The sequence below is a fragment of the Perognathus longimembris genome, chromosome 28 (genome assembly GCF_023159225.1).
Source record: "Perognathus longimembris pacificus isolate PPM17 chromosome 28, ASM2315922v1, whole genome shotgun sequence".
Classification (NCBI taxonomy): Eukaryota; Metazoa; Chordata; class Mammalia; order Rodentia; family Heteromyidae; genus Perognathus; species Perognathus longimembris.
Window position 1 is genome coordinate 42,780,261 of NC_063188.1, and position 27,917 is coordinate 42,808,177.

A 27,917-nucleotide genomic window follows, 5' to 3' on the forward strand; every position below is an offset into this window, starting at 1 on the left:
GGAGATTTAATATCTTGAAGATCAAGGAACTATTCAGTAGTTCACAAAGAATGCCGAGTAAGCACAGTACAATAAAAAAAAAAAACAATGGATGTAAATAAAGGTCAAACATCACATCAGGTGAACAAAGGGAACCATTTAAAATTAAGAATGATATCCTGTCCTCTTGTCATTGTAGCTGCTCAGTTACTACAGGAGTCTAAGCTGGTCAGTTCTTGCTTTCATATACTATAATAAGTCGTAGGCAGACCCTTAAACTGAAATGTTTGCATCCACTGCTCATTAATTATGAACAAATGGACATTATGTAATATACTGTGTCACTGTGTAGTAGCCTGACATTTTCAAATATAAAGTACAGCAAATAAATTCTTTTCAATTTTGCTTTAGCACAGACTTTTTTTCAATCTCTGATTGGATATATCAGCAAGTGAAAATTATTTACAATAAACCGTGACACAGAAAGAAAAACAGAAGCTCAAACGTATATTCAAAGTACCTAGTGCCCATTCCTCTTGTATGGTCAAGGCTTCTTCTCATGATAGAAGCAAATACTCGCCTTCATTCTACATCATTTGTCCCAGAGTACCCTTTCATCTGAACTGCTAATGTCAATGGTCATTAATTTTTTAATTCATTGACAGTGTACCTTCTAATGTCATATAATAATTCACTTTTTTCTGGCTATTCAACTAGACAAGCTTGAGGCTTTTTTGTGTACAATTATATGACACTGGTGCACAGGTAATCAGTTTGGTCTTTCTTAGTACCTATATAACACCCCTTCCTCTGCCCCTAACTTTTAAAAGCTCTTTTTTTGAGAATGGTAATATTTGAGGCCATAATGCTGTCAATAAAGGTTCTATGACCTCCCCATGGACAATGAGTCATTTTGAAACTCAAATTAAGATAATGAGTCTTTCTAATCAAACAAAGGCAAAGATGAAGAAAAATGGTTAAAAGTGGCACATTCCAAAGGCACTATCGTTAAAAGACTTGGCAATTCATTCTTGCTACCTGAATTCTCTAGGCAGGCACAATAGCTGTTCTTTAAAGGCTAACTTCTCTAGTTTTTGCCCGTTTTTGGCTGTGCTCTCTCAGATCCTTCCAATAAATTCCACTTTCTGCCAGACTCAGGCAGTCATTTTCTACTGTTTTCAAACAAAGACCCTTACTTGATAAACCCACAAAGCAGAGTACAGAGGGAGTATTCTGTATTGCACAAACGTTTGGTTAGATGTACTTTATATATGCCATTACATTCTGAAAAAAAAAATAACAAATGCCCCTGAAGCATTACTACTGGTTAGAATTCTAATAACCAACAGGCAAGTACAGCCCAGCCGACTTTGAGAACTTATCTTCATTGAATTGATTTTTATTATAGTTCAGCACACTAGTTTGGTGACTCACAAAATGATAATTCATTGCTGAAATTAACAAAGCATTCTGTGGTACGGATAGGACTTACAATAATGATACCCTTTAACGTAATTTGACATTTTGGTTAATTCATCTGTTTTCCTTTCCTTCCAATGTCATTGCACCCAATGGTGACTACTGTAATGGTCTTATATTACCTTACTATAAGATGCATCTGTTAAGTTTAACTGCTTAAATCATAGTTCCTTTTCATTAGATGAATATTTTAATATATTTCATAGCACTTGTTTAAAGCAGATTACAATTTCAAATCACCAGAAGGAAATTGTTAGAAAGAAATGAATAAATGGTATCACTTTAAAGCATAATCAGTATTCTACACAGAAAATCTCCCTGCAATTCCTTCTTAAGGAAAAAAAATCCCTAAAAATCATTCAAGTAGTCTTTTATATGTGAAATCTATCAGCAATTCTGCCTTATCATGTATCAGTACTTAGTTAACTCCTTTTGAAAAGACAACAGACCTAAGCTAACTATTTCTGTGTTCTTCAGTAAATTTCTGGCATTTTAAGACAATTACATCTAGTCAGAATCCTTTGTATTCCAGGAACATTCTTTTAATCCTACACACTATGGGAATATCATGCATGTATATGATATTTCTCATGAATGACAAGTATTTCCATGTAAGTGTTCCCGAGTAGACAAAGAACCTATTGAAAAGTGTGTGTGTGGGGGGGGGGGTATTTGAACAACCTTCACTTCTTTCCCTTTTAAAACACCTATGACTACATAATAGTATTTCCCAAAAGATGATTTTTTAAAATTTTTATTTGAAGTTGGCAAAAATCTTTGTGCTGAACCCTTTGAGCATACCTCCAGTGATAGATGTCAGATCAGCGTTGTATGGAAGAACTTTTATTTGACAGGTAGATGACAGGAGGAAGCCTCTCTCCAAATATAAGATGGAACAGTAAAATCCTTCTCTGAGATTAATGTAATCTTTCTTCCTGTATATAAATGGCTAATTCATTTTGTTTCAAAGAAATCAATTCTTACAATTAATTTGAAAAGAGTGAAATGAAAGCCCTGAAAATGAAGCTCAAATTAGGACAGTTTGTTTAAAATCCTTTTGTAATAATTAAATGTGAAATGGATATGTATTACAAATTGTTGGTGCTGTGCTTTAGGTATAATACTGTAGAACTATCTACATAGAACATTTTAGATTCATACACGTTATTTAGCATAAATGTCAATCTATTCACATCTAGTAAAAGATAACTATTAATATTGGTTATACAGCATATGATAGAATATAAAGTCCTAAATGGATAGTTTCATTGTATAAATTTGGCTATCAGTCAAATTTCAAATGTAACTCTAGTAAAATGAGGAAATTTTTTTCCTCAGAAAATTGGGTATTTGATCTCTTTCATTACATTACTAAAAAATACTGGGACTATGGTTTATACTCACAATTCCATTACATATTGGGGGGGGGGGTCTCTGTCTCTATCTGTTTTTGTTTCTGTTTCTCTCTCTCTCTGTCTTTCTGTCTCTTTCTTCTTCTCTCTCTCTCTCTGTGCATGAGTGTGTGCACGCACGTGCAAGTAGTCCTACGACTTAGGGCCTGTATGCTGTCCTTCAGCAGTTTTTTGGCTCAAGGCTCATGTTCTACCACTTGAGCTAAAGCTCAATAGCTAAAGCTCAAGTTTAATAGCTAATTGGTGCGAGAGAGTCTCAGTGGCTTTACTGACAGGGTTGTCATCAATGTGCAAGATCCTTAGATCTCAGCTTCCAAAGTAGCGAGGGTTACAGGAATAAACCCATGATGCCCAGCAGTATTTCATTATCTATAAATATTATTCTATATATCCCAATGGGTTATAATTACCAGGAACAAATTATCTTTATTCATATTAAAATGTAAGTCAGTGGATATGTAATGTACATATATTTAGTGTGTTAACAGAAAGAAACTCACATCTATTCCTAGATTTGGAATTTTGTAATAATATACTTCAAGAACTGACTAAAATTCTGTGGTGTTTTCAGATGTGAGAAGAAAAAATGGGGGAAAAGTGGTGAGATATCATAGACAGATTGCTTATTTTCAGATTTAGTCTCATCTCAAGAGTCCATACAGGACTTAACCAAGAATGTTCAGTTTTTTCACTATAAAAGAAAAATCTTTTCTAAAAAATGAGCGCTCTAGCCTAGATATGGACATTCAAAATCACTTTCTTTCTAATAACCCTTTCAGAGTAGTTAAAATTCTCAAAAACCATACTGTAAAATGGTGCAGTCAAAACAAAAAGATGACTGAATATTATAAAACTATTTGCAATTAATATGCAAAAACTAGTGTAAGCTTATTTCACAACCCAAAGCAGTAAGGGGAAAAATTATTTTCCTAGAGTACCATGAGCAAAATATATATAAAGAAAATTTTCTGCCTATGATCCTCATGAAATTTAGCCTCAAATAATTTTTGGAGAAACATAAAATAAGCAAAAGAGATTAAAATAAAACGTTGCTTGTATTTCATAAAAAGCATTTTGGGGGAGTTTATAAGATCTAGCAAGTTTTAATCAGCAAGAAATAAGTATGACAGGAGTAAATTCATACAATCTTTTGTGTCTGACTGCAGTAACGTTTTAAAAAGACAATTTCTTTTAATTGAGATACAATTTGCATACCTTAAAACTTACCCATTGGGGCTGGGGATATGGCCTAGTGGCAAGAGTGCCTGCCTCGCATACATGAGGCCCTGGGTTCGATTCCCCAGCACCACATATACAGAAAATGGGCAGAAGTGGCACTGTGGCTCGAGTGGCATAGTACTAGTTTTGAGCAAAAAGAAGCCAGGGACAGTGCTCAGGCCCTGAGTCCAAGCCCCACGAGTGGCCAAAAACACACACACACACACACAAAAAAAACTTACCCACTGAAAACATGTGATTTTTCGGGTTATTTCTTTTTGATTAACCCTTCTCACAGACATATTATGGTTACAAATTAGCTTAATAAAATGGTATCTTACCTTACAAAGAAAGTTGATCTTAAAACCTAAAGACTGAGCATTTCTGGAGCCTGAGTTCATATAGTTTCCAATCAGGAGAACTAACTCCAAAAGTTTGTTAAAGCTCTCACTTTTCTTCAGTTCTTCACAAGCAAGAGTTACTGCTATGATGCTGGGTTTGATGTTGTTGACATGTTCTTCAAAAGTGAGCTTGAAAAGAATGCTTTTGAGACGAGACTGCAGCATTTTCACGGAGCTTATCTGCAAAGATAAGGAATGCTTTCTGAGAATAGATATTTAAAGCCATTGTTTTGCCATTTCAAAGGGCATAATTTCATAGTCAATGAAAAATTCTTATATGAAGTGAATATTCTCCGGGTTATGCAAATAGTATGCTTTGTTTGTTTTCAAAATGCCCAAGGAATTTTTTAGCAATACTCTATATAACAGTTGGCTATTCAATTTTTTAAAGAGAAATTAAATCAGTCTTATAACATTAACAAAATGTTTACTGAAACTGAGCAGTTGCTATATGTTTAAGTGCATAATCATCAGCCACTACAAGCAAACAAAGTCCCATAACCTGTCCCTGAGGTGAACTGGAGAAATTCACACATAGGAAGTTGAGTTGAATGGGTTGAACCACCATAAAACTATGTACTTGATGCCAGAAAACATAAGTAGAACATTTGCTAAAATATTATCTATTACTATGCTCTTTGAAATCAATCACACAAAACTCTGATTGCGCATTTAGTAATTTTGAAACCTATTATTTCTACCCAAAATATATTAAATATTTATGTGTTTTCAAAAGAATTTCACCTACTTGGCAGATGCTGATGTTAGATAATTAGGTTATGGAGAAATTACAGGAACTTACTTTCAAGAACAATGTTCAAGAAATTCATGCTGGTTTTCTTCAAAACAGTCATCTTTGGTTTTAATTACTTATCGCAGAGAATGGGCATACATTCTATATTCCCTTTGGTATATCTTCTATAATATTCATTTTTTAATTTAAATTTTATTGCAAAGGTGATGAAGGGGTTATATTTACTTAAGACAGGTACTACATTTCTTTTGGAACAGTTACTCCATCTTTCATTTTCTCCCACTTTTTCCTCTCCAGAGTCACTCTGTCCCCCACCCACAGTTGCAGCTCAGCTTACTATCAGCCAAGCACTTTGGAATAATTATTATTTTTACTTTTTAATTTCCTATGGCTCAAAACTGTTTAATTACTTTTTATTTGCCTAATTAATTCTAGCAGAGAGGTTGTTGAATAGGCATATATATGCACATAATGGAAGGAAATCATTAGACATCTTAATTATTACATTCCTAGTTTGCCTTTACTATAAGACTATAATCTTGGGTTAATGTTAAAATTATCACCATAATAACATGGTACTTAATACAAATCCGTGTTGCTGTATTGGTGTGTGTAAGTGTATGTGCAAAACACTGCTACTGAAATTGAAACTAGGCTTTGTGTTATTACCTGCCATTTCTCAATTACAGCTGGTGCTCAACTACTTAGGCCACACATCCATTTTTTCCTTTTTGCTTGTTAATTCAACATAAGAGTCTTATATATTCGTCTACCCAAGCTAGCCTTTAGTATTGGAGCTAGTACTACAGATGTGAACCAGTGGTGACGAGCCTTATTAATATTTATATTCTGACAAATTACTTATTCACTTATTTTCCATACGTGACATTGCAGCTCAAACTTTTGCTATGTCAATACAGATTATTTCAATATTTTCTCAGAATATTCTGTTTTCCTCTCTAAATCCTCTAATTAATGGAAAAATGATAACTATGAAAGGGAAATAATATGTGTTTTTGACAAACTGAGCATATAGCATTACTACAATGTAGGTAATAGTAGGAAACAGTTTAAAGAGATAATAATTACAGTTAGTGGGATTGGGAAATACCTGAATCAAAACTGTAGGAGAGACACGTGTCAAGGGAAAAAAAAAGAGTCAAGGACTGCACCTTAATGGGCATACTACTAGAACAGTGTATTAATGTAGTAATGAACAGTGTATTGCATGTATTAATGTATCAAAATTTTCCTTATTAATTTCTAGAACACTCCTTAGCTGACAACCATTTTCTAGATTTTTTCCCAAGAGAGACAGATTGTCTACTTAACAAAATTGAGAAGTGATGGTAATATTTAGCTCTCTCCCAAATAGTGTTTTCAATTATGATGTCAAATCAGAAATAGAAGGGAATTATCTTTGTCAAAATGGCAACAATGACTATTAATTTCTAATCAGTCAGAATTATTTCATGAAGAACTTGTTTATGACAAGGGAGGTTGGGCTACCATTTAATCTAGAAAAAGGTTTTCCCCCATTAATTCATCCCCTTCAGCAAGGTTTCATATGTGGAAAGAGATATATGACAAGTGATTAAAAAATACATGATTAGAAATTGATTCAACACATATATCCACTAACACATAAAGGGAGAAAAATGCTGGATTAAGAAAATGCATAGTTGAATAATAGCATGATAACAACCAGAACAAGGAGATGCCTTATTCAAAGTCATTTGCAATGAGGGAAGTCACTTTATCATCTATTGCGTTCCATATTCACAGCCCCTTGGAAGTTTGTTTATTGTGCTGGTCCAGGAGATTGAATGCAGGGCCTGGGAGATATCCCTGAGCTTTTCTTTCTCTTTTTTAATTTTTAATTTTTATTTTATAGTCAAATAGATGTACACAGAGAGTTAACAGTTTCATACATTAGGCCATGGGTACATTTCTTGTACTGATTGTTACCTCTTCCTTCATTCCCCCCTCACTCCTCCCCCTTTCCTCCCCCCCCCCCCCGCATGAGTTGTTTACTTGGTTTACACCAAATGGTTTAACAAGTATTCTTTTGGAGTTGTTTGTCTTTTTATCCTTTTTCTCTCGATTTTGATATTCCCTTTGACTTACCTAGTTCTGATACCAGTATATACAGTATCCAGTGTATTCTGATGAGATACAGTGACAGCGTGAGTACAACCACAGGAAGGGATACAAGAGGATCATCAATAAAAGAAGCTACGGTTTCACATGACATATTGAAAGTAATTATAACAGTGATATAACAGTGATTTCCATAATATGGAATTCATTTCACTTAGCATCATCTTATGCGTTCATAGGGGCATAGCTATTAGGCTCCTCTGCTGTGACTAGCCTAAACCTGTGCTAATTATTCCCTATGAGGGAAACCATAGAGTCCATGTTTCTTTGGGTCTGGCTCACTTCACTTAGTATAATTTTTTCCAAGTCCTTCCATTTCCTTACAAATGGGGCAATGTCTTTCTTTCTGACAGAGGCATAAAATTCCATTGTGTATATGTACCACATTTTCCTGATCCTTTCGTCTACTGAGGGCCATTTGGGTTGGTTCCATATTTTAGCAATGACAAATTGTGCTGCAATTTACATTGCTGTGCTGGTGGCTTTGCTCAAGGCTACCACTTGCCATACAAAACCACTTCTAGCCTTTTGGTTGTTAACTGGAAATAAGTTGTATCATGGACTTTCCTGTCCAAACTGGCTTTGACCATGATTCTCAGCATCCTCAGTACCTAATATCATAGGCATGTGCCTCCAGCACCCATTCACGTAATTTATTTTAAGGGTAGAGTTCAAGAAAGTTTTTTTCTCCATTCCCAGGAGAAGAAATAAAAATCTCTATATTCAGCAGACCCAAATGGTAAAGTTGTTTTGCAAGAAATGTGGACTTTTGCATTACACAGACATGTGCTTAAAATACTCAGTTCTTTCTAGTTTTGTAACATACTACATGTTTTCTAATATTTCTGTCCTCATCAAGAAATGGAATTTCCAATCTGTTTTAAATAAGGTTTAATCCCAACTACTTGGTTGGCTAAGGCAGTGTGATTACCAGTTATAATCAGGCTTGGACAATATAGTAAGACCCAGTCTCAAATACAGTTTGCCACGCTATTTGTATCCATCCTAAAGGAGCCATCAATACAACCTGAGCACTATAATACAATACCTCTTGTTATCTTTAATTTATTCTCAGAAATTCTATCCAGCAATAAAATGTGCCCCCAAATTGTCTCAAACTTGGCAACAAGTGTCTCTCACTCACAAGTAAGGAATTTGTGTTCACAGCACACAGTAGCAAACAAACCTTATTATCCACTGGGCATACTGTAACTATTATGTTTCATATCATTTTGCCACTTTCAATTTATGGCCTATATTTACTAATAGAAATGGTAACATCTTATACCTGTTTTTATGAAATCAAAAGGGGCATGGACTTCTTACACAAAACCCCTGTCAGAAAAAACCCATTACAATAAAGCACCAATCAGTAAAAGCCTCTTACAATGAATTAACAATCAGTAAAAAATCTCTTACAGTGAACCACCAATCAGTATGTAGAGACCATAACAACAGAATTTTCACAAACACAAGTGTAGATTTTTATGGTAAGATCAGAGAATTCTCATAGAATATAGTTCAACTTCCATCAGAGGATCTGACTATAAATGGGAGTATCTTGAATAACCAAATTTTTACAGAAAGGACAGAGCTACATCCCCAGCCACAGATACAATTATGAAAAAGCTCATATCTCAAAATGGCACTTGATTGTAGCTAAGGGATATAAGCAAATACAACAAAAACACTGCTGAAATGCCTGTTTGTTTTTCGTTGTGGTCCATAGCAGCATTTTACTTGACTGGCATCCTTTGTTTTATAATTCATTCCTTCCAGTGCTGTGATATGCTGACCATGGTGTTGTATTATGTAGGGGCTTTATTTGTGTTAAAAGGTACTTGTCTATCAAATCACATCAAGCGACTCTCATTTCTTCAGCTGATCTACACTATATTAAAAAAAAAAGTGCATTGACGGCTTTACTAAAAAAAAATACAAGTGGGTTATTTCTTCAAAGAATTGTGCACAGTTTTGTTTATAAAATTTGAATTTTATGTACTTTATGCCTGTACAGATAGTGAGTATTGATCTACTACCAAACTGCCCTTCAAATTCACAGAAAAAGGCAGGAGTATAAAGATCATGGGTGAATAAGGACATGAGTAACCTTTTGATTCCAATCATCTTTCCTAGTACATAAATAAACCCACATTTAATGCCAATCCGATGTAAGCATAATTGAAACACTTCTCTCATCAAAATATGAATGATAATAAACCATAAAAGGATTAAAATATGAATGATAGTAAACCATAAAAGGACTAGGCATTGTGGTTCATGCCTGTAATCGCAGCTGTTTGGGGGACAGAGACAAAGGATCACAATTCAAAAGTCTGTGGTGCCAGATAGGTGGATCATAGTCTGAGGCCTACAAGGGAAAAAATATCCAAGATCTTATCTGGAAAGTAAGTAAAGTTAAAGGGCTTGTTTGTGGACCTCAAATGGTATAACACTTGACTGGCAATTTCAATGCCCTGAGTTCAAATTCCAATACTAGCAAATAATAAATAACTCAATAAATTTCACACACAAAAAAATTGAAGTGTGTGTGTGTGTGTGTGTGTGTGTGTGTGTCTGCACTGTCCATTGTGTATACAAACCTTTTGTACTTTTCTTTGTTCCAGTCCTGGGGCTTGAACTCAGTGCCTCAGTGCTATCCTTGAGTATTTTTCTCAAGTCTAGTGCTCTACCAGTCACAGCTACATTTCTGGCTGATTGGAGATAAGTGTCTCACAGACTTTTCCTTCCAGGGCTGGTTTCGAACTGAAATCCACAAATCCCAGCCTCCAGAGTAACTAAGAGACATAGGTACTCTAAAACTAAAAGTTTGCCATTTTGACAAAATAATGAAGATGAATAAAGTCATGCTAAAGAAGAATGAATTTATTTTAAAAATCTAAAACTGTTAAATTAAGATTCAGAGCCAAGGGTTGAGGAAAATTCTGTCAGGAAGTACACAAATAAATCAGGGGATTTGTGCCTCTGTGTTAAATAAATTATCTTTTCATAGACAATAACATCCTCAAGGGTAGAACCTTTCCCACTCTTATGCTTTACCCCATGCGTCATATTCTGTATTTGGCCTGAACTAAATAATCAACAGAGGTATACCTTCTGTATGGAATAAATACAAATGTTTGCACATTATATGTCATGAGAGATGAGAACTGTAATCTGTGAATTAAAGTTGTGAAGAAATAGTGTTGAAAATGGACTCTATATCAGAAAAATAATGATGTGCTCATAGGGAATATTTCCCCAAAGATAGTGAAATGTAGCAATTATGCATCAACAAACATCTACTCATCTTTGGTTTGGAACAAAGAACAATAACAATGTCTGCCCCCAAAGACACTGAGAATTCAGAAGCATCACATTAAAAAGGTGAAAAAGAATTTCAAAGTATCCTTCTGAAAACAAATGAAACCAAGGATGGAAATTAAAGCTATTGTGGTACTTTGTTATTGTATTAGAGATTAGTAATACACAAAAAGAGTTTATTTTTAATTTAATGAAAAGCAATCAAATGAAAAATTGATTGCCATCCATACATCTACTCTAAATATTCAATTTTTGAGTGGCTTTATTTTACCCATTTTTATTGCAAAAGATGATGGGAATAAGCAACCCTGTCATGACAATGGATTATTATGAGGAGTTAATGAAATGAACAAGAATATAAATACAGGAACTTGAGACTGAGTCATGGTAAGTTTTCTGTTTCCTGATCTCAAAATTATGAAGCAAGAATTTTCTCAAAGTAAATGAATGTACATGTAGAAGATCTGGGATTTGTATAATAGAAAGAAAGCAGAAGTAATCAGTGTGTTACATAGGAAAAACATTGTATCTTCTTAGTGCAACCAGATACAACAAAGACAAATGTGATCTTTTCCCTATGCAGCTCACACACAATTGAATATTAATGACAATCTCATACAATTTTCTACCTGAGCTAATTGCTTTTGTTGCTATGTAGAAGAAAAAAATTGTTAAGTCTTTTTTTCACCTAGTTAAGGTATCTTGCATAGTGCCTAGAAGGTCTTCTGGGAATTTAAAACAATTGAAAAGCATGACTACCAATGAACTAAATAAAGGCAGAAATCCTCTTCTACAGACTTCATGCAGTTGTGTTCAAAACAGAGAAAGAATTCAGTGTGCTGTCAGCCATATTACATAATCTGCACTTTTCATCACAAAGATTTTTATCTTTGTGTTAGATTATAGCTTTGGAATGTTTTTTAATTGAAAAAATATGGGTAATTTTGAAGTCAGAGAAACAAAGTAACGATTACTAAGAGGACTAATTATTGCCTTCTTTTCTCAGACGATATGCTAGTTTAACAGAAGTACACAGTATGGGTCTCCATCCTCAGTGCAAAACAAGTGGGAATTTCCACAGCTCTGAGGTTTGAGAACAGCTGAGTTGCAAACACACTCTCTAAAAGCTCCTGCTGGGGGTTCTAACTGCCAGAGCTTTCAAAGATCTGTGGTTTTCTTCCAGTAAAGGTACAGCACATAATTACAACAATGTACCAAATTCAATTCAGGAGGCAGGTTGGAAGACAAGTCAGTGGGAAGCTATGCAGGCAATCTACCCCCTAAAAGAAGAATATGATTGACCACAAAACATTTGGGAGCTAGCCTGGCCCACTTCCCAGGAGGGCTACTTCTAGACAAAGATCTCTGGGTTGGTTTTGTTGTTGTTGTTTGTTTGTTTTTCTTTCTTTCTTTTCCTTTTCTTCCCCCCTCTCTCTTTCCCCAATATATTACCTGTAACTAAACAACCCTAACGACTTGACTGCTAAAAATAGTCAGAAAAGTTAGAATGCTCTACATCCCAGCTTCAGCTGGTGTTGCCAATTTTATTGTTTCTTGGAATTTCTGTTGTTACTATTTTAATCAATCTTACAGTAGTAATTTACCCTCCACCATATGTCCATCCTCAATTGGTGACGTTATTTTTATCATTTACGATGTGATCATGAAGCGTCCAAAGTTTGCTGGAAGATTAGGGGAAGAGCACTTGGCTGAGGCACTGAGTTCTAGGGCTTACCAGGGCAGAGGTGAGACCGGCAGGTTAAGAACGATGTCAGAAATAGTTTAAATCCTTCAGTGTTTTTGTGTGCCATATGTACAGAGAGTATTAAAAAGGTTACAAAGAGTCAACTTGATATTGTATTCACCCAAATATATACAGCAAAGATTTCCTAGGTAGCTACCATGTGAATAAAATCATCATGACCTACCATGTAATAACTTGAAATCTTGTATGAGTTAGCCATTCGATAAAAACTTCAAACATTGTATGAGTTACATTCAATAAATAACTTTATAAACAATTTTAAAAATGTAATTCCCATTAAGAAAAAAATTTAAAAATACAGAAGAGCTTAATAGAGAGATCTATTTTTAATTAATAGGTAAGTGACAGAATCACTGGGAAAGCAATGCTTAAGATCAGATATGAGAAATAAGCAGGAGAGACTAGGAATGAGACAGGACAGCATGCACACCATGTACAATGGTCCTGAGGTAGTGAAGTGCATAGAACAATCAAGCCCTTGAGAAATGAAATGCAATGTAGCTGTGAAATAATGAGTAAAGTTCAAAAAGTAAGACAAGTGTGCAAGTATCAGATCTGACACACCTTATAAGTCAAGGTAACATTAATATTGTAGCTTTAGTGCTTTAGAACACTGATGTTTTAAAAAAGCCATATGATGCACTACAAAGATATTTTAGAAATATCATTCTAACAACTATGCTGAAACCAATTTGGAGAAAGGTAAAAGTTTTCAGTGGGAAAAATAAGCTAAAAGCATATTGTAATGGATAAAGAGAAGTACCCGGGTGGCATAGACTAAGGCAGTACAGATAGAAGTGAGTAGACCTGATGTATGTAGTTGTGATTAGGAGGTAATTAATGACCAATCCTACATCAATTCCAATGCATTATTTCAAGCAAAGCCATGATTTTGATTGGTCGAAGAGTGAGTGAGAAGTAAGGAAGCAGTGAGCAAATGGAGTGGCACTGTGACTCAAGTGGCAGAGTGCTAGCCATGAGCAAAAAGAAGCCAGGGACAGCGCTCAAGCCCTGAGTCCAAGGCCCAGGACTGGCAAAAAACTAAACAAAACAAAACAAAAAAAAAAACATTGTGGTAAAGTGCTTGTGAATAAACAGTATCTAGCTAATTCAGTAGACTAACAAACAAATTAGCACAAAAAGAAGGAAAATAAATGCTTCAGCCTTAGTGCAATGCTATATTGGATCACAAGTACAAACATCTGATTTCATTTCAGAAATTTGATAGAATCCTTCTTTGTTCATGTAAGCAATGCTATATCTCAGAATTAAAGAACTCTAAATGTGGGCACGTAGTTATTGCTTATGCTCAAAAGAAACCAACTTGAGCCCATTCAGCACAGGTTGAGTTTAACCAGGATTTTAAAATTTCAAATTATCAATCAACTCAATTAGAATATAGAACTATTTGAAAATGATATAAAATATTTTAAATAAAGCAATATATGTCTGAATATCAGTTCAACTGACAATTTTTAAATTTTTGTTATGCAGAAGAGAGGTACTCAGAGAGCTAAAGTAAAGCTTGTAACCATAACAGAGCTGTTCATCAGCAAGCAATTTATATTGAAAACTTAAGTAAAAAATATCTTTTTCTCCCAGAAATTAAATAAACCATGATGCCCTTTTTCTTCTCACTTTTAATCAATTATTTGAATACAATGTTGAATACATGCTTAAAATATAGAACTATATCCTTTAATTCATAATTCATACTTAGTCCTGTTTTGCATCATATAAATATAAAAGGGGGATAAGGAAAAATAATTTACCCCAACAAAAACTTAAACACATGATGATTTAACCAAATGAGGCATATTTATAAATTTGGATTCAGCTGAAATAGCACATTGCAAATTTTCAATCAATTAATAACACTCTATAGGAAATCTGAAAACACTTGTGCTTTTTCAATCACAAGACATACTACAGAAAGTTGTCTCTAGTATTTGATATTTATCTTGATATTGCTCTTTTATTTTACATTGTTTTGGAGCTGAGAACTAATAAAAGAAAAATTAACAAATATAATATTGCAGGTTATTTTGCATATGATAATCAATTTAAAATCAAGGCCATAAAGATCCTATGAGATATTCTGACATATTTGGGCATTGTAAAACTTAATTTACCTATTTTAACACTACAACAAATATGTTAACAATATAATAAGGAATATTTCATTTAATTATGTGGTTACATAGTAGCAAAACACATCAACTGCAAACTCTTTCTTTTTACTGTTCTGACAAATGATGTCTGCTAGCTGAGTTTGTGGTCCTACATATTCAATACATACCACAACTCCAAATTGCTCAGACTCACAGAGGTCATCATATTCATTCTTCAGCTGTGCTAATTCAGTAAGTGTTTTCTGCTCAGGAAGATGCTTCACAAGATTCTTAAAAGGAAAGTATAGAAGGTTAGTGGTTTGTTACTGGATATATGCATTACCCATTCTAAAAATAATTAACAACTATAGCAAATTTAGGATTGGATTTCTGTTATAATAAAAAGTATCTACCCAGAATCACCAAAAAGGAGCTACAATAAAATGTGAATAAAGCATATGTTTACTCCATATGATGGTACACACATGGAAATTAAAATATTTTATAGGCTTGCTGCCAGTGTCTCAAGGTGGAGGGCAAGATATGGAAGTTCAATGTACAAAGCCAGCATGGACAGAAAGTCCCACGAGACCCTCTCTCCAATTAACCAACAAAAAGAAAGAACTGGAGTCTTAGCTCAAGTGGTAAAATTCCAGCAATAAGTGAAAGAAATAAGCAAATTGGCAAGACCTTTATTTCAAACTCTAGTACCAGCATACACTTGCGCGCACGCGCACGCGCACACACACACACACAAATGTACAAACACTCCCATTCTTTAAAATATCTATATGTAAGTACACAGGGTAATCCTGATTTTTATTAAAGAGAAGATGCATGCTCAAGCTTGAGGCCTGTTATGGTTCCACTAAACCTCATGAGATGAAATTTGATGCTCAATAGGGTGGCATTTGAAGGTGGAATATATGGGAGGACTAAACCCTTCAGGAATTGATTTAGTAGTCACTAGCTTGCTTTTCTTCCACCACATGGAAATGAAAAGTCAGTAGTCAACAACTCAGAAATGAACCACCACAATTTAACTATGTTACCACCCTGAAGTTGGAATTCCAGAGTCAAAATTCACAAAAAGTAAATTTCTGTTGTATATATGTTCACAGTTGACAGCACTGTGCTATATAGAAGCTGGGGCTGGAAGTGTCCAAGAAAATCAAAGTGGATAAATACACCTCAATATATAATAGAAGGTCCAATTCTGGGCCCAAATTTATAATGCATTAAAAGAAAAAAGAAAAACCGATGCCTGTGGCTCCTCCCTGTAATCCTACCTGCTCAGGGGGCTGAGATCTGAAGATTGTGGTTCAAAGCCAGCCAGGGCAGGAAATTTGCTCAAACACTTATTGCCAATTAGCCAACAGAAAACCAGAAGTGGTGCTGTGGCTCAAAGTGGTAGAGTGTCGCATAGACAAATAAAGGAAATAAGGAAAATGATGTGTGTACAAAATGGTAATGTGAACAAAGGAAAATGATCAAAATCTGAGATACCTATGAGATCCTGGAAAGCATTCTAACAGGTGCTTCACAGTAATTTCAGACTGAAAAAAGTGAGAGACAAAACCAATAATTTATAGGGTATCTATACGGAATATTACAAGTCAGCATGTGATAAAGACACTTGCACATCCATGTGTTTGCTGGTTTATTCACAACCACCAAGTTATGGGAAAATCCCAGATACCCTACAATAAATGAGTGGATAAGAAATGTTGTACTTATATACAATTTAATTTTCCTCATCTATTACACAGAATAATATGTCACTGCAGGGAAAGGGATGGACCTAGACAAAATTATGTTAAGTAAATTAAGTCAAACTCAGAAAGACTAGTAGTACATGTTTCCTCTCAGATGTGGAAGCTAGTGCTATAGTACAAACATGCATGATAACATACACAAGACTGCACATACAGCCACAAACCACTTGACTGAAGGATCATACACTCAGGAGAGGAGACTGATGGTGTAATTACTATGAACAACGAATTAACTGTTTATCAAAATGAGTAGCATGAAGTGGAAACCTGTTTGTTTTTTTTTAAGTAGAGGAGGAAATGGGAGACACATGAATGGTAGGATGAAGGGTGAGCAAATGTAGTCATTATATTCATGTACATTATGTAACAACTAAACTAAAAATGAGTTCAGAGGTTGGTGAGGGAAATGGGGAAGAACAATAGAAGGAATGACATTGACTAAGATGAGTTGTAATCATAACCTGAATTATGAAGCTCTAACCACTTTGTACAATGACCTAATAATGAGTTCTAAAAAGAAAAGAAATAGCCAGGTAAGAGAAGCTCATGCCCATAATCCTAGCTACTCAAGAGGCTGAGATGTGATGAATTTGGTTCAAAGCCAGCCAAGGCAAGAATGTATGTGATACATTTATTTCCAACTAACATCAAAATACTGGAAGTGGAGCTCTGCCTCAAGTGGCATAGCACTAGCCTTGAGCACAAATAAGCTCAGGGAGAATAAATATGCCCTGACTTCAAGACCCAGTACTGAAAAAAATAAGGAAGAGAAGGAAAGATATTTTATAATAATGAGGAAAATATACAAGCACAAGTAGGAGCTAATAAAAAACTATTTTATAAAAGACCGTTTTAGTCATGTAACAAAGAAAAAGAAAGACAACTATAATAGCCAAAACTAGAATTAAAAGTTAGGCTATTACACTTTTTTAAAATTTAAACACATGTAAACTTAGAACACTATGGATAAGGGTACATGATCAAATTGGTTAACATAGAGAAAATGAACTAATTGCTAGACATATATAAACTACTAACAATTAGATGAATAGAAAACTTCTAGAGACCTATAAAAAGCAGTAAGATTGAACGAGTTAGTAATCACAAACTTCTGAGCAGCAAGCTGGCTAGGATCTTATAGTTTCAGTAGTGAAATCTATGAAATATTTAAAGAATTAACACTATTTATACTAAAAAATACAGAAAGAAATGTTTATGAACTCATCTATGAAGGCAATAAGAGACAAAACAAAAGCTCCAACAGAAAAATAAAACAATATCTCTAATGAGCACTGATATAAAATTCTTTTAAAAATACTGTCAAACTGAATTCAGAAGTACAACAAGACTAAATTGGATTTATCACTGGAATGGAAGTGTGATTCAATAAAGAAAACTAATTAATGCAGTACACCACATTAATAAAGACAAAACCCACAGAATTATTTTAATTGATTATGAAAAAAGTACATTACACAAATCAAATATCCTTCATTGGGAGAAAACACTCTGTAAAATAGAACTAAAGGAAGCTCTATTAACAAAATAAAGGGCATATATGAGAACCCCACAACTACTTAGTGGAAAAAAATTGAAAGATTATCAGCCAAGATCAAGAAGAAGACAAGGATGCCTGCTCTCAACACTTATATCCATTATAGGGGTTCTAAACCGAGTGATTAGACAAGGAATAAAAAAGCCTACCAACTAGAAAGGGAAAATAATTTTGCTTTTAGATGAGAAGATCTCATGGGAGAAAAACACTAGTCAATCCATAAATATAACACCAAGAAAATATAGAAACTCAGCAAAGTTTGGGTATATAAAATAAGGAAGCAAAAATCAGTTTCATTTCTACTCAATTTATAATATTATCCAAATAGAATCGACAAAATACTACTTTATACTTACAAGGGTATCTATTATACACCAAAGGGAAAATATCCACAGCAAGAAAATGAAAAAAGTGGAAGTTGTATACAATGCTGGAGGTAGGGAATGTAAAAGTTTGGCCATCACAAAGAATATATTGATGTCCTTTCAGGAATTAAACATAGCAGTGCATACCACATGCCTCTGCACTTCTAAAACTACTATGGAGGTTGTCATCTTGTCATGGTCAAGAGCTGATAAACTTAAACATGATATTTGGGTTTGTAGACAAGGGTATTTCTGCATGAGGTTAGTATTTGACTTTGTAGACTCAATAAAATAAATTGTCCTCTTCCATATGTGGGTGTGCAGCAGTCAATCAGGAATAGGCAATATTTTAGAGACAGAAAGTAGGACGGATATAAGTGATAAGCTATGAGATAAGGGTACAAAGAGCTATCACTCATAAACTATGGAATATGCACATATACTACAGTTTGCAATTAATATAGGAAAAACAGTAAGTTGTAAGCCATATGTATTTTCACAATAGGAAAACAAGTAAGGTAGCCAACATATAGTACTAGTAAAGCAAGTGTAATATACCCCAATGGAAGTATCTTTTATCTCTCTAAATATATATCTTTCTTTAATCATACATTTTTGCCAGTCCTGGGGCTTGAACTCAGGACCTGAGCACTGTCCTTGGCTTCTTTTTGCTCAAGGCTAGCACTCTTTTCTATATATGTCATGCTGAAGAATCGAACCCAGGGCTTCATGTATAGGAGGCAGGAATTCTACCACTATGAGATATTCCCAGAGGACACTATTTTATTTTTGCTGATCCCAGGGCTTGAACTCTGGGTCTGGGTACTGTCCCTGGGTTCTTCAGGTCAAGGCTAGCACTCTACCGCTTGAGTCACAGCTCCACTTCTAGCTATTTCTAAGTAGCTTATTAGAGATAAAAGTCTCATGGACTTTCCTGTCTGGTCTGGAATTGAAGCAGAATCCTCAGATCTCAGCTTCCTGAGTAGCTAGGATTACAGGTGTGAGTAACCAGGGGCCAGCTTCCTCTCATTTAATTTTGTCTTTCCAATAATTTTTTTAATATCATGCATCTTCACTTATAAGAAAGAAATATGGATAAAACTATATCAAATGAATGTATTCAAATGAAATCAAGAGCATTCACTAATTTGATTTATGACTATGATGTTTTTATAGAATGAAAAGATAAGTAATTACCAAGGTGTTCCTTTCATTTTTGTAAACTATTTTGGATGCATTTCTCAACTGTTTTTTCTTAAATATTTCTGCTAGTGGTTTTAAAATATAAATTATGTCATTAAAAAACAGTATGGTAACATGAATAATTTTCACTTCAGTGAAATGAAATTAGAAAGAGTAGGAATAATACTAAAAATTATATGAGATAAATTGATCCTATGTACCAGAAACTATCTCAATTTTAAACTTGTAAAAACAAGTACAATGCAATAAGTCGAGTCTAAAATAGAATTTTAGCCCAGGAGGTGAAACTTTTTGTTGTTATTTTACTTCACTTCTAGCTATCGATATCTGTTACCTCATACTCCGAATGCAGTCTCCTCAGTGGGAGATGACATAGCTTTTCTCTCTCTGTTCAGCTATATGAAATATTTAACACACTCAGTAGGCTTAGGCCTATTCTGACTCTAGATTCTATTTTATAAGGAAGTACTACATTTATGTAACTGCCAGTGTTCAGTAGGTTCAACTTGCAAATAATGAGAGTAAAACTCACTGTATGAAATATATGGAGATGCAGATTACTATTAAGAGTACATAATGCTTCAATGAGACCATTGCCAATAGAATCCCAAGCTGCAATTAGGCAAGGCATCCAATGGTCACAAACATCACACAAACTGAACAATAAAATTTTCATGCCTATAAATTCCTAAATGGAAAGAAGGATGGAAGGAAGGAAGGAATTAAAAATACACAAGACAGAAAGAAGGAGGAAGCAAGGGAGGGGAATCAAGTACCTCTCTTTCACCTATTATTCATCAAAAGCATATCAAGAGGGAAATTTGGGGGGAAATACAGGGTTACAGGCAGAGATTGGGGCTTATGAGTACAGTCCAAGGAATCAGATTGAATTTTATTTGTGTGATGGACTAAGGAGCCTCCAAGGAGAAAAAGCTCCTAAATGGAGGGAAAAGAAGCAAGCAGACAGGCCTAGTGCAATAAGAAAACCTGCATATCGGTATCCAGGCCGCACCTACTTACCCCTAACAATGTCAAAAGTGTGAGCTCTGCCAAAAGGAGAGCAGAGCTTTGATATCCATCTAATCAAGTACAATAGACTACAGAAGGCCTAACCTGTGTGTAGCAGAGGTGGTATCTGCCAGTGGAAGAGCACCTGCTCCTCTAACAAGCCTGAGGACTTTATCCCCAAGACTGCAAAAAATAACTATGGGGGTTAGAAAATCATGTTTATATAGTTTCCCAGATAATTGGCACTTAGAAGGCTTTATTACCAAAGTTGCTGAACTCTTTCCCTGTCCCCACACACAGTTGTCCCCAGGAGCTGTTGAAAACAGGAAATGAGGAAAATCACTTGCAGCTGTTACAGAGAAGCTGACAACATTCATTTGAGAACCATGCACAGAGCTATTCTCTGAAGCCAGTGGAACCATGGGGGGGAGGGGCGTTGAAAAAAAGCTAGGGTCCTACAATGTTAGGTGGGAACTAATAGCAATTACAAAAAAGAAAAGCACACTGATGTGGATCAGGCTGTAGTTTGTATAATTGTAAAACCCGAGGACTCTATATGGAAAGGAAATTAACAAACCTCTGGAATTTAGTGTTTCACTTACATTGTTACTACTTCTATTGTGTAAATAAATTTCAAAGGTGAGTTTATAATTCACACGCAATGTATGTGGGCTCTAGGTGAGAAGTTATTTCACAGAAGCAGAAACTAGAAACTATAAATTCTTAAATACAACAGATTCTGACAAACTATTTGTTCATAGGCAAATATTTTGTAAACTTTATTGGCAAAGGCCCTTACTTCCCTTTCTCCTGCTACCTGCCTTTGCCTACTATGAATTATCATATTGCATCTCCCCACTGCCCCCAATATTTCAGAACTGGTATATAAAAGATCAATTCTGAGTCAGAATGAAAACCTCATTCTACAAAATGTCAATGAGCTGCAGTTCACAAAGAAAACAACAAAGGAAAAAGCAAGAACTGTGTCAGGCTATGAAAAGATTTTCCTTCATCTTTTATGCATCACAACTTCACTTTTTGATAACTGTCAGTGTTATCTGAATGAATTTTTCTTAACACACCACAGGCTTTTAACTACTTTTTACATTTCTGCAATTACTCTATAATGCTTCCAAAACTCTATTTCCTTTAAATGTTAATTGCACATGTAAAGGTTACTTAAGTAAAGGTATTGAACCACAGTGCCCTTTCCCTTTTGCCAAAACATAACCTTTCTTTTTTGTCTTATACCCCATTAAGTCATTTCAGCAGTAGGAGAGTTAGGTTCATTTTGATTAAGTTTATCATTTCCCACATAAATAGACTGTGGCCAGTATTTCTTTTTCAAAATATATTATTACAGTGTTTTATATCTGAATATGATATACAGAAAGATGGAAAGACAGTAGGTAGGTCTGTAATTCTAGCTACTCAGGAGGCTGAGATCTGAGGATTGTAGTTCAAAATCAGCCCTGGCAGAAAACAGTACAAGATGCTTACTTCCAATGAACACCGCCCTCCCCCCTCATGACGCCAGAAGTGGAATTGTGGCTCAAGTGGTAGAACATTAGCTTTGAGTAAAGCAAAAAAGCCATGGGGCAGCATCTAGTCCCTGCGTTCAAACCTGTAGACTGGTACACACATGCACACACACACACATACACATGTGTGCACACAAACACACACACACATATATATACATATACATACTTACAAACAAAAAACACACCCATTAGGATTGCCAGTGATTAAAAAGACAACTGCCTGGTATCCTGGCTCACTCCTATAACCCTAGCTACTCTGGAGGTTGAAATATGAGGAAAAGCATTCAAAACCAGCACAGGCAAGAAAGTCTGTGATCCTTTTATCTTCAATTAACCAGCAGTAAAACCACAGCTGATCTGTGGCTCAAAGTAGTAGAGCTCTAGCCTTGAGCTGAAAAGCTCAGGGAAAGCACTAAGGCCCCAAGTTCAAGCATCAAAACAGACACTTAAAACAAACAAAAGTTAGGAAGGCAGAGAAGTAGATAAAGAGAAAGATACCAATATTTCTTTAAATGTTCTTGCTTAATTGAGATTAAAACATGTCTCCAATAATCAGTAGCATTTAAACACATGTCTGTCTGTTTGTTCAGAAAATTCATTTACCACATGATTTTCAACATTTCCTTTTGGTATAAGGATATACACATGTGTGTATACTGGTGCTAAATCACATTCATGCATACTTGTTCTTTTCTTTGTGGAAAGGGCAAATACTGTGCTGCCAGAACTTGGCTCTATATCAATTTTGGGTTTCATCCTTCCAATCAGCTAGTACATACTGCTTGCCTATACGTGACTATCACAAGAGTCACTATGAATTGAAGGGTACAGTTCCAAATATGTCAAATATGTTCCATGGCACCATAATTTACATACAAGCAAGAGTACTTTGTGTTCTAATTGAGTTAATATAAATTTCTACTCAAGTAGTGACAGTACAATTCTGTCCTTTTGATCTGAAATTCCTAATCTTTCTGTAATTCCAAGTCACCAAACTTCCATTAAAATTCTGATTGATCAGCCTAAAGTATTCCAGAAGCTTCTCTAGTTTGCAGTGGAATGTTTCCAAAATCCTTCCTTAAGACTCACAAACATTGGCAACTTGATGAGAAAACTCCTTTGAAGTCTAACAATTGTGTCTTGTGTTGTTCCAATAGGCAAGCTTTTATAAGTTTCCTATCCTTTCAACTTTTAACCTGGCTCAGTTAAGGGTACTTTTCTTATTAAAAAAAAGCATTTACTCTGGGAATGTGGCATAGCAGGAGAGTAGTTGCCTAGCATGTGTGAAGCCCTGGGTTCAATTCTTCAGCACCACATAAAAGAAAAGGCCAGAAATGGCACTGTGGCTCATTTGGTAGAAGGCTAGCCTTGAGCAAAAAGAAGCCAGGGACAGTGCTCAGGCCCTAATTTAAAGGCTGAGTAGTGGCAAAGGAAAAAAAATATTTAAAAGTTTATTGTAAAGGTGACATACAGAAGGATTACAGTTACATAAATCAGGTATTGAGTACATTTCTTTTTAACAGTGTACCCCTTTTCTCATTCTCTATCAGTTTTTCCTTCCTCCCCCCTCTAGCCCCAAAAACATTTTTATTCAAAATTTTAAGAGTAAACATTCAGATTTCTACTCAGTCCTAGTCGCCCAGGATCAGTTATCACTTAGTTCCCACAAAGTCAAATGATCATCTCCAGCCATGACTGTGGTAGGTTAGCTACAGAGAAACACTCATGAGCTCTGTTTCTTCATCAATATAGCAATGAGTATTCTCCCTTTTTATATGGTAGAAAAATTTCAAGGTGGTTTGATTAATACTGGCACACATTTATTATGGAAACTAGATTGTCCCTAGACTCAACTTTCCAGAAAAACCCCTATGCAGGTTTTCATGCATTTCATTTCATACATACACTTAAAATTATGGGATGGTGACCTTGCACTTGGGTATATCCCTTTCTGTTAGGTAACACTGGTTACCAATAACTCCTCCCACATTCCCCAAAGCCCAATGAAAATGGAAATTTGTACCAAACCCAGTGTGTTTGTTCCTGAAAAACCAAGCTCCAGCCCATTTCCCTTAATGGCATACTTTAGCTTCCTTCATTAAAGTCCTTGCTTTGCGACTTTACTCTTGTATGTTTCTCCACTTGATTCCTTTACTTCAGACATCCAGCACTCGGCACATGACCATTTATACTCATCCTTAAATTTCATGTTTCAGCCGATAATCTCACATGGACCCACATTAATTCAAACTGAACAAATCTTTGCCAGTCCTGGGCCTTGGACTCAGGGCCCGAGCACGGTCCCTGGCTTCTTCCGGCTCAAGGCTAGCACTCTGCCACTTGAGCCACAGCGCCGCTTCTGGCCGTTTTCTGTGTATGTGGTGCTGGGGAATCGAACCTAGGGCCTCGTGTATCCGAGGCAGGCACTCTTGCCACTAGGCTATATCCCCAGCCCCAAACTGAACAAATCTTAATGATAACTTCTCCTTCCTCTGACTTCTCATTAGTTTCTTCTAATGTCCCCATTGAATCAATAGGACTACCCCCCAACCCATCTTCTGTTTGCAAACCAACATTTTCCATTCCAGTTTCCATTCCAGTCCTTGTTCTGATACTTCTTCCATGTAAACTCTCTTTCAGGTTCCAACCTCCTTTTAAATGTGCTTACCAAAATTTTGGACTAGGAAAATGGCATGATATTTAAACATTTCTCGATACAAGTTCAATTAGAATTTTCAGTGTTCTAACTCGACATTAAGAAGCTGACTTGAGGGGCTGGGGATATAGCCTAGTGGCAAGAGTGCCTGCCTCGGATACATGAGGCCCTAGGTTCGATTCCCCAGCACCACATATACAGAAAACGGCCAGAAGCGGCGCTGTGGCTCAAGTGGCAGAGTGCCCGCCTTGAGCGGGAAGAAGCCAGGGACAGTGCTCAGGCCCTGGGTCCAAGGCCCAGGACTGGCCAAAAAAAAAAAAAAAAGAAGAAGCTGACTTGTGATCACACAACTTCTGTAATGATAAAAGGAAAAGTTTTGTTTATTTTATTCATGAGAACTGAAGTCATACTAATATCGTGAGACTACTATGAGAAAAAAATGCATTATATTCTGAAAAGATTTATAAGATGTGCAATTAATCTAAAAGGTAATTATGAAAGTATTCCTTTGACAGTAATTATCTTTTGGTATTTCATTTATATTACATTGTATACTCATAAAATAGAAATTATAAAATATGTTGTGATAACACAGGAGATATGTCCACCCACACCTAAATGTAATATATTCTTCAAAGAAACAGTGCACACATATTATCAATTTTATTACAAATTATGTACACTTCATGTATTTAAAAGTTACATATTTCAAATAAAACAAAATGCATTTTCATTATGAGGTCAAACTGATGTCAAAATAGATTTTTTTATAATTACTTATTGTCAAAGTGATATACAGAGGAGTTACAGTTTCATATGTTAGGCCATGGGTACATTTCTTGTACTATGTGTTACCTTCTCCCTCATATCCCCCTCCCCACTTCCCCTTTCCCTCTTCCCCCCATGAGTTGTTCAGTTGGTTTACACCAAATGGTTTTTCAAGTATTGCTTTTGGAGTCATTTGTCTTTTTATCCTTTGTCTCTCAATTTTGATATTCCCTTTCAGTTCCCTAGTCCTAATACCAGTATATACAGTATCCAGGGTACTCAAATGAGATAATTAGCACAGGTTTAGGCTAGCCACAGCAAAGGATCACAAGAGCCCAGTAGCTATGCCCTTATGAACACATAAGATGATGCTCAGTGAAATTAACTCCATGTTATGGAAACAAGTGTTATATCACTGTTGCAATTACTTTCAACATGCCACGTGAAACTATAGCTTCTTTTGTTGATAATCCTCTTACATGCCCTGTGGTTGTACCCGCAAAGTAGATTTTAAATAGACAAAATAGGCTGACAGGTGTACAGTACGTTGTTTACACTTCATTCTGCTTTTAATAGCTATCACCTTATAGTGTCCGTGGCAAAATGCCACAAAGCTATATAGTGGTTGATTGCCATTCCAAAGAGGAATCCAAACCCAGCAGTCAGGATTCCTATGTAGGATAACTTCAGATTCTAAAATAGTGATCCTTCTCAAGCCTTGAGATGAGTACCATTTTTGTTGTCATAGTTAAGAAGAAATACTATTTATCATTTTGTAGAACCTTTCTAAATATCTCATACCTTTCCAAGTGGTAATCATTAATTGGATTTTAGATTTTTTTTTTTGCAGAATTAAAGGTTGAACTCAGGTCCACATACTTGCCAGGAGGCCTTTCGAACCAGTGATAGATACCTTTAGCATTATTTGAGTTTGAAAATAATAAATAAACAATAATTAGATAATCTTGAATAAGACTTGTTAGCCATTCTCATTAGTACAAGAGTGCTAGTCAACCATAAATAGAGTACATTCTACATAAAATTCGAAATCTAGTTTTGTTTGGAATATTTCCCCCAAAAGGAATATTCAAATTATCTATGAAAATCACCGATAAGAGTGTACTGGGCCCACAGTGCTCCATGCCTAACAGATAGAAAGCCAATAACAGTCTTCATTGCAATCCTCCAAAATTGCTATTCAACACTCTCCCACCAAATGCAAAGAATAAGAATAGATTACATGTAGAGAGCACTTAGAATATATGACAATGCCAAATTCCACAAAACAAATGACTATTGACATAAAGGGTAAACAAATCTGTTGTTTATCTCATGAAGGGATTTATATTGGTTAAACAGAGTTTCTCTTTAATGAAAATCTGGCTTTATTTTAGACATAATCCCACTACAATTAGTCACTCCTCTATGACTGCTCACTCAGTATTCAAACAGGTACTATGATTTGAAATCCTATCTTCTTGATAACATTTGATCGGTTAGCTGCTTCTGCTGAGATTTGGTAAGAAAAGTCCACATGTTCAATGTGGAAAAAGGATGCCCGACCATTCCCACGTTGCCCTTTATGTATCAGCAACCCTACTCTAAACCACTAACCTCTGCTATCCTAAGAGGAAGTATAACTTTCACATTTGTGGTACATGCCTCCTGTTGTGGTCCTATTCTTTATGCTACTTAAGATTGTCTTCATTGATTTAGGACACCAGAAAGAATGGCTTCCTTGTCTGCAATGCTTTCCATTGGTCAGTAGAAAAACTCTTAATCTGGAAGTTGCTATGACTTTTGTTGTTGTTATTGTTGCTGTTTCTTCTTGTTTTTGGTCCTTTTGTTTGCTTTTGTGTGTGCCTGACCTGGGGCTTTCACCTTAGAAACTGGGCACTATCTGTGAGCTTTCTCATACAAGGTTAGCTCTCTACCACTTGAGTCACAACTGCACTTTTGGGTTTTGGTGGTTAATTGGAGATACTAGGGTCACAACTTTCCTGTCAATGCTGGCTTCAAACCAAAATATTCAGATCTCAGCCAGCTGAGTAGTTAAGATGACAGGCAGGAGGTACTGGTGCCTAAAATAATTTTTTGTTTATAAAATTATGTATCATGTATAACAGCCATAAATTACATTCAGTAGTTCTTCTCTTTGAATTTTATAGACCAGACACATAGCTGGCATGCACTTGGGTTAATGGAGATGATCAATATACGCTTGCTGAACAACAATCCCTAATATAAGTGACCAAGGGAAATTGTCGACAAGGACAAAATTGACCTCTACATGTATAAGTACATTCAGAGAAGTAACTTGAGACAAAAATAATTCAGAATGACAGAAAAACTGAGCACTAATCATGACTTCAGGCAAATATTGTTTGGTAAAAAGTCTAACCATTCTGTTTACTTTAATGTTGGATTTAGTTTAAAAATG

At 35.4% G+C, this 27,917-nt stretch overlaps 1 protein-coding gene across 1 annotated transcript in view; it reads right to left on the minus strand.

Annotated features, from left to right (window-relative positions):
- Diaph2 (diaphanous related formin 2) overlaps window positions 1-27,917 on the minus strand; it is an 826,225-nt gene that overhangs the window by 439,840 nt on the left and 358,468 nt on the right. The window contains exons 22-23 of the mRNA XM_048336944.1: window positions 14,792-14,893; window positions 4,430-4,669 (exon numbers count right to left, since the gene is read on the minus strand). Coding sequence (XP_048192901.1) covers window positions 4,430-4,669; window positions 14,792-14,893 — 342 coding nt within the window. The remainder of the gene's footprint in view (window positions 1-4,429; window positions 4,670-14,791; window positions 14,894-27,917) is intronic.